Source organism: Humulus lupulus, chromosome 8 (genome assembly GCF_963169125.1).
Source record: "Humulus lupulus chromosome 8, drHumLupu1.1, whole genome shotgun sequence".
Classification (NCBI taxonomy): Eukaryota; Viridiplantae; Streptophyta; class Magnoliopsida; order Rosales; family Cannabaceae; genus Humulus; species Humulus lupulus.
Window position 1 is genome coordinate 90,250,941 of NC_084800.1, and position 7,695 is coordinate 90,258,635.

The 7,695-nt window shown below is 34.1% G+C and overlaps 2 protein-coding genes across 4 annotated transcripts; one reads left to right on the forward strand and one right to left on the reverse strand.

Moving 5' to 3' along the window:
- The first annotated feature begins 1,143 nt into the window (after positions 1 to 1,143).
- Positions 1,144 to 3,546, forward strand: LOC133798085 (cell division cycle 20.2, cofactor of APC complex-like). Of its 3 annotated transcripts, XM_062236271.1 has the most exons (7): positions 1,144 to 1,686; positions 1,799 to 1,990; positions 2,109 to 2,375; positions 2,481 to 2,583; positions 2,690 to 3,006; positions 3,142 to 3,303; positions 3,403 to 3,546. In XM_062236271.1, exons 1-7 carry the CDS (start codon positions 1,618 to 1,620, stop codon positions 3,544 to 3,546), a joined length of 1,254 nt encoding a protein of 417 aa, XP_062092255.1. In that variant the 5' UTR covers positions 1,144 to 1,617. The 3 variants fall into 3 exon arrangements, with proteins under 3 accessions (XP_062092255.1, XP_062092253.1, XP_062092254.1); XM_062236269.1 differs by having other exon boundaries at positions 3,142 to 3,546; XM_062236270.1 differs by having other exon boundaries at positions 1,630 to 1,990; positions 3,142 to 3,546.
- Positions 3,547 to 3,660: 114 nt separating this feature from the next.
- Positions 3,661 to 6,561, reverse strand: LOC133798086 (superoxide dismutase [Fe], chloroplastic). The gene is made up of 9 exons (XM_062236272.1): positions 6,321 to 6,561; positions 6,198 to 6,250; positions 6,004 to 6,078; positions 5,304 to 5,492; positions 4,713 to 4,884; positions 4,506 to 4,624; positions 4,371 to 4,397; positions 4,266 to 4,289; positions 3,661 to 4,143 (listed from the first exon to the last, which is right to left on the reverse strand). The coding sequence occupies exons 1-9, from the start codon at positions 6,412 to 6,414 to the stop codon at positions 3,937 to 3,939; spliced, it is 960 nt and encodes a 319-aa protein (XP_062092256.1). The 5' UTR covers positions 6,415 to 6,561; the 3' UTR covers positions 3,661 to 3,936.
- Positions 6,562 to 7,695: the final 1,134 nt, after the last annotated feature.

The window sequence follows — 7,695 nt, forward strand, 5'->3', positions numbered from 1 at the left end:
GCTTTTTTTTTCTTTCTTTTTTCTTCTTCCATTTTTTCTTTTTTTCTACCAATTTTTTCATTCATATTTTTTTTATTTTCCTTTTTCTATTATTTTTCTTCTTCTTCTTTTCATTTTTATTTATTCATCTGTTTTTTTTCCTTTATCATTTCTTTTATTTTTTTTTCATTTTTTGTCACACATATATTTTAACATTACATAATTATTTTACTATTTTTTTTATTTATTATCTTTTATTATTGTAATTTTTTTATTGTTTTTTTCATTATATGTAAAAAAAAAAATCAAATCAATTTTTTCAGCATTTTCTTTTTACTGTAACACTTATAGAAATACCAAAATTTGGAAAGAAAACTAATAAAAATATGAAAACATGAATGAGTAATTGGTTACCTTTACGTTATGGTGTGTGTATATTTATGGGTTCTTTGTGGTAATTGGTTACCTATGTTACTGAAATCATAGTTACTTCTTCTTCATTTTTTAATGAAGTGTTCTTCATATTTTTCCTTCAAATTTGATGTTTCTTTTCATATTTAATATAAGTAACTTGTCACCCTTCTTATGGTAACTGGTTACCCCTCTTATGACAGAAAGTTACTCATTTCAGGATAACTGGTTACCCATCCTGATACATGTTATTTAACCTAGCTCTAGGATTTTTTTTACATAACTGCCAAAGATCAATCAAATAACTGGTTACCTTACCCTGGATTTGAAAAAAGAAACATACAATCTAAAAAAAAAGAAAAAAATGTTTATAATAAATAAAAAATAATTTTAAAAACAATTTATATTACAAAAAAAAATTGCAACCAAAGAAAAATTTAATATAAAATTAGTAATATAAAAAAATAAGCTAAAAAAATAATAATCAAATCACAAACACACCCTTCTAAATTAATAAAACTTGATTAAGAGTAAAACTATGTCATAAACCAACTTTTATACAAAAATATGAGAAAATAAACCCATAAAAGTGAAAATTCTTAAAAAAAATTCAAAAATTAACTTTTTTTTTTTAAAAAAAGCCATATTTTTATACACTTTATTAAAAATTCTATATAAAATGTAATTTCCTTAAAAAAAATAAAATAAAATAAAAGCCATCTTAGGGTATCCGTCTCATTGCTATTGAATTGATTGCTTTATCTGGGCCTATCACTGAAAGCATCATTTGGGCCTATACAGGCCCACTTGAAATCGAACCGTTACCAGCGCGTTCCCGAGAGTTGTCCGTTGACAATAAACTTTCCATATATACAACTAAATTTGGCGGGAGATGTCTCAAAGCCTAACTTCTTTCTTCTTCATCTTCCATGTCCCTTTTTTTCCCCTGAGAAAAAGGATCAAGTGTTAAATTCCTTAGTCAAAATGAAGCAACCTACGGAACCATACATGTGGGAGCTTCAATCAGATTGGTTCTCACCCACTCGCCTCCGTAGCAGTCCCAACACCCAATACGATTTTCCGGTTGAAACTTCTTTGCCTTAATTCTTATAACACACTTTTTTTTTCCTTCAGAAACTTTACTGCATATAATTTGGTTGCTGATTTATGTTGCTTCTTGATTGAATTTCAAAAAAGGGCGATCGGTTTATACCAAATAGGAGTTTGATGGATCTTGATCAAGCCCACAGTTTGTTGACAAACAGGACCAAACCCCTTCACAATTCGAATTTCAGTGTATATTTAAAATTGGACTTTTGTGTGTTTCTTTTGTTTTTATGTCACGGGATGTCTGATTTCTTGGTGGTTTGTGTTTTTGAGTAATGAATACTGGTGAATGTATTTTCAGGAATCTTACCGGCGAAAAGTAGAGGACAATTTGACTTTGGATTCACAAGGTAATCCGTTTAGGATGTTGGTTTTCAGAGGAAGTCCAAAATCTAGTCGGAGATCAATTCGCTGCGTCGATGAGATGCGGCGAGATGAGGCCGAGGAACTGCATAGTTGTAACAAGGAGTATCAGATTCGAAGTTTGCCAAAGGTGAAGGGGAGAAGCAAGTTCATCTAAAGAACAAAACTAATACTATAATTTTGTTTCGGTTTGGTTTTTCGTGAGGATTATTAAGATTACTTTATTAAGTTTTAGTCTGTGTGTGCAGGGAGAAGCCAGGATTTTAGATGCACCAAGAATAGTAAATGATTTCTATATGAATATCATGGATTGGGGGAAGAACAACATTCTTGCAGTGGCATTGGGATCAGAATTATACCTCTGGAACTCGAAGACTGTGAACGTAGAGAAGCTGTTGCAAGTTGGTGAGAATGATTATCCTACAAGCGTAGCCTGGTCTAATGATGCCAAACTTTTGGCAGTTGGATATATGAGCTCCAAACTTCAACTCTGGGATCCTGAGACTTCCAAACTTGTAATGTTCTTGCACATTACAATTATGAGTTTTTTCTTTCTTTCTTTCTTTCTTTTGTCTTTTTTGTTGATAAAATTCATTGTTGAAACTGTTATTCTTTGATAGGTTAGAAGCTTGGATTATCATACCGACAGGATAGCAACTGTTACATGGAATGCTCACATTCTTACATCCGGAAGTCAAGACAAGTCTATCATTAACCATGATGGTAATTCTTGCTTATCCATCTTCAGCTACATTTTTCTCGTTTAATGGATTTGCTGATTGAACTTTTTCACAATTGTATGTTCTGAAATTATTGTAATCACTGGCAGTAAGGGTAGCAAACAAATTGGTTTCCCGATTAGAGGCACACGAAGAAGAAGTTTGCGGTTTGAAATGGTCAGAAGGTGGCAGAATGTTGGCGAGTGGTGGCAATGAAAATCTCATACACATATGGGAATCCTCCAAAATGAGCTCATCACATTTCTTGCACCGTTTCAATGACCATCGTGCTGCAGTGAAGGCTCTTGCGTGGTGCCCTTATCAATCCGAGTTGCTTGCATCAGGAGGAGGCACCAGTGATGGTAGTATCAAGTTATGGAATGCGCAAAAGGGCACCTGCGTCAAGAGCATAGAGACCAAGGCTCAGGTAAACTATGGAGTACTTTCATTGTTCTCATTCTTATTCAAACAATTTTTTTTTAACCAACTTTATGATTGGGTGAGATTCCATCACTACCTTTTTCCACCTGTGTTAAAACATGGTGTCCTTGTGTGATTCCAGATATGTGGACTTGAATGGAACAGGCATCACAAGGAGCTACTGAGTGGACATGGCTTTGGTAATGGCGGGCTTGGTAATCAGCTATGTTTGTGGAGGTATCCGTCCTTCACTAAAGTGGGAGACTTGAAGCGGCACATGTCCAGAATTCTCCAACTTTCGCAGGTTCGGTCATACTACAACGATGTTTTCTTAAAATCTAGCTGGGATTTCTATGAAAAATCAGAACTTGGAACTTACTTTCTTTTGCTGATTTGTCTGCAGAGCCCGGATGGATTAACTGTGGTATCAGCGGGTGCAGATGAGACTCTTCGGTTTTGGGACATGTTTGGACCACCTTGTGCTGACCATGCAAAGCTTTCAGATTTGGATGGTCTTTTATCTCTCAAGACTTCTGCTATAAGATAATGAAATCCTACAAAAGGGATTATTCATTGTTCTCGAATTCAGAGAAGATCAGATGATGTTTCAATAGTGAATTTTGGTAGTAGATTATTTGGGTTTTGAAAAGGCAGCCGAACAAGAAGCTCAAGACAAATTACATGATTAATAGTGACATTTTGTACATAACATGTTCAGAGTTGAAGTAGTGTTCCCACATTTATTTCAAATGACAACAGAGAACTACATATTTAAGCATAGACATTCACAATACAGGAGAAATAACAAAATCTTGGTATGTGTATCTCACGAGTCCTGACTAGTGACACATACTGACCTCTATGTCACCTTCACACAAAATATTTTTACCATTAAATATTTTTCTTAGATTACTACTCGGGAAAAATAGAAAGAAACTTATTCAGCTTCTGAGTCATCACTAATGCTGTCTACTAAAAGCCCCTCATCCTCACTGTCAGATGATTTGTTCTTGGCCTTTCTTTTCCTTTCCTTTTCCAACTCTCTTTCAGCAGCTTGAGCCTTCGCTGCTTCAAGTCTAGAACTGACTGAATCCCATGACACAAGTTTCTCCATGAAGAGTGATATGTAATCAGGTCGTCGGTTCTACATGAATAATAAAAGGCAATGTTGCCAGATTTTGCAGAATTAGACACTTTGCAAAGATTTCACAATGACAAGAAAGGACAAACTGTTTTTTGTTTACAAGTTACAAAAACAAATCTCACCTGAAAATCAAGGTAGTAAGCATGCTGTTGAGAAAAAAAAAATCCAGATTTCAGTAATCAGTAACTAACATTTATTGATTCAATTAAACAAAAAAAATTAAGTACCTCCCAAACGTCAATGGTAAGAAGGGGCTGCATGAAATAAATAAAAAACATATATCATTACACCGAAAAGTAACAGGGAATATCACATTCATGATATATATGTTATAAAATGGTTTTGTCGATAATAAAACTCACATAATAATCCCAAACAAGTGGGTTTACAGCATTGGGGCTCTTCACAATCACAAGCTTTTTGTCTTGCTCTGTTGGCTTAGGGTTTTCTGCATTTCCGACATCAAGTGTATTTGTTTTGTCTGTATCAAAATGCAAGACAAACCATGAAAGTTAGAAGTGTATTGAATCAACTGCTAATATGATAGCAGAGCTGAATATAACACTCACAAGCTAGCCAAGCCCAGCCAGATCCAAATTGTGTAGCTGCAGCTGTCTTCAATTCTCCAACGAACTTATCGAACGAACCAAAATCTCTTTCAATTAGCTCTAGAAGCTCTCCAGATGGCTTTCCTCCGCCACCTGGTTTCATGGATTCCCAGAAGAAATCGTGGTTCCAAATCTGCAGTATATATACATTTTATATGTATAAGCAACTGGAAACTTCAAGAGCAACATTAATTAAAATGATATAAAGTTTTCTAAATGTGGTGCATGTTTGTCTTTCTGTAAAGTGGAGTGAGTGAGACGATGTGAAAGTAAGTCAATGAGTAAACGTTACTAATCAAAAGTTGCCATCCAATAGAAGAATGCTAATGGCATTCATAGCACCTTCTATCAACTAGTAAACGAATAGATACTAGATGCGTAATCAGAAATGTAACGGAAACCATATTGAAAAATCAAGTTAAATTAATAAAATAGGAGCTCAAACAAAACAGATTCATCCAATGCCAAATACAAGTTCACAACCACATGATACTCTTGTTGGAATACATTTTCCTAATCCAATCAAAACACTATCAACTCAAAAACTCTTACCTGCGCTGCGTTGTTGAAAGGAGGAAGAATATCCCCCTTGTTGTAGGTAGTGACTATAATGTCCTCTAAAGACATTCCTTCTAGTTCTGTTCCTACAATTTGCTTATTCAGGTTATCCACATAAGCCCTATGGTGCTTCCCCCAGTGGAAATCGAAGGTGTTCTTGCTCATATGCGGTTCCAAAGCATTCTGCCACATAATGTATGATAATGATATTTAGCAACGTTATTTAACACCCACAAATAGTTTCCTTAAGCAACCAAGAAATTCTACAATTGCTTTTTTGGAATAAACTAGCTAGAGTTATCATCAATATGAAAGTTCTCAATATAATCAATTGAAAAATATGGGATTTACCTGAAAATCTTTACCTTTTCACTGTTATACAAATTAAACATTAAGTTACATTTTTTTCTCTCACTATAATCATATCCCTTTCAACAGTTATACAAAATTCTCCATTAAGAACATTTGACAAACACCTGAGTGGCTAGTTGGGGAGTCAAAAGTTAACCCATGTAAAAAGTCATAATGAAGCTCAACCCAAACTTTAGTAGCCCCTAAACTTTGTAAAAGAAAAAAAAACCAAACAGGTCAAAACCCAAAAGAACAAAAAGAACCATAAACATATCTAAGAACCAAAGCAGTGAAAGAAAACATCATATAAAAGGTAACAGAAAGAGACTTTATATTTTCTTACCAATGAATATGGGGGAGGCTTTAGCTCAAATTGGGCAGTAACTTTATTAAGACCGGCCTTCCTTGTACATTGTCTCTGCGTATGAAAAGTAAATTAGTCAAAAAATAAATAAAAATAAAGAACAAAAATATATTCGAAAACCAAACGAGAGAAACTTCTACTTTTCACATTACAAAATTAAGGGAAAAGCTCACTTCTTTCTTTGGCCATTGCAAGGTACGAGCTGAACCCAAATTTCCACGAAGTCCTGTTGATATTAAAATCCCGTTAAACCATGTTTAGGAAGGAAAAAAAAGGACAATGGTGTGGTGAACTACCTTGCCATGATGGAACGAGTGAAGAAGCTAGTGGTGAATAAGGCCTAGTAGTGGTAGTAGTAGTAGTTGTTGCTGCGGCTACTTGTGCCACCATTTCCGATATCAGAAACGATATTGACAGAGTTCTAGGAGTCAGAGGTAGAGAGTGCGGCGTTTCGGGAAGGTGGGACGACTATGGTGTAGAGAAATATGCCGTCGTTATCGGTACTACTATGTACTGCACTTACTAAAACGGAGGTACTTCTTCTGGTACTAAACTTTATTGGGTCGGTCTAAAGCATTACCCACTTTTTTTATTTGTATCTTTAATTTTCTTACCTTTTTATTATTTCTTTTAAGAGATAATTTTTCTTATATTTTCAACAACCCTTTTGTCTTTCTTATAAATTTTTTTAGTCACTCTCTTTTTTAAAAAAACAAATGTAATTTGTAGTTAGAAGATGCAATATTCATTTTAATATTATGTGTTACAATACAAATTTGTTATTTTATATTTTCAATAATGATTATCTACTATTTTATAATTTTAAATGTTTTTTTAAAGAGAGAAATCATAGTCATTTGATATCATATATTTTATCAAAATACATATTTTTGATAACTTGAGTTCCAATTTCGTCAATAATTTTTTTCAATATAATTTAATTACCCTTAAATTTAAATAAATAAGTAGTCAAAATTAATTTAAAAAAGAGAATTTTTCTATAATGACCAAAAAGTAATAAAAACTAACATATTTGCTGTAGCACGAAATTTTTTACTTCTATACGAAAAAAAAATTGAAAATTACAAAAATACTACTTTATCTTTCTCTCGGTCTCTCTCTCGTAGGCAGGAACCAATACTCTCTGTCAAGGGTTACCCATGGCGACTTCCGGCTGCAACAACATCCAATCACCACCTCAAATAACAACGAAACTGTAGCGTCCCAAATTTGCTAATAAGGCTTAGGGCCTTGATTAGCATACCTGGAAGGCAATAAGTGGTTTATTATGTTAATATGTGAATTTGATGAGTATGTGATTAGAAATGCATGTTTAGGTGAATTAAATATGCATGTGGGCTCCGTTTGGTTAGTAGGGGCATGTTTGTAATTTTAGCCCATTGAGGGCATAAATGTAATATTTGTGAATATTGTGATATATTTGTGTTGCACGATCCAAGACAGTCCTAGGGAGCGGTTTAGCTAGAAAGTAACAACAGGGTCGAATACCCGACTCGGGGCGAGTCGAGGGGTATTTCGAGCATTAGACATTTTATTGGGTTATCGGGTTATGAAAATAAATATTTGGAGATATATTTGAAGTTAGAACGTTTAGGAGGGAATATCGGAGAAATTTATCATTTTGCCCTCAGGGACGTTTTTGGTACCCCG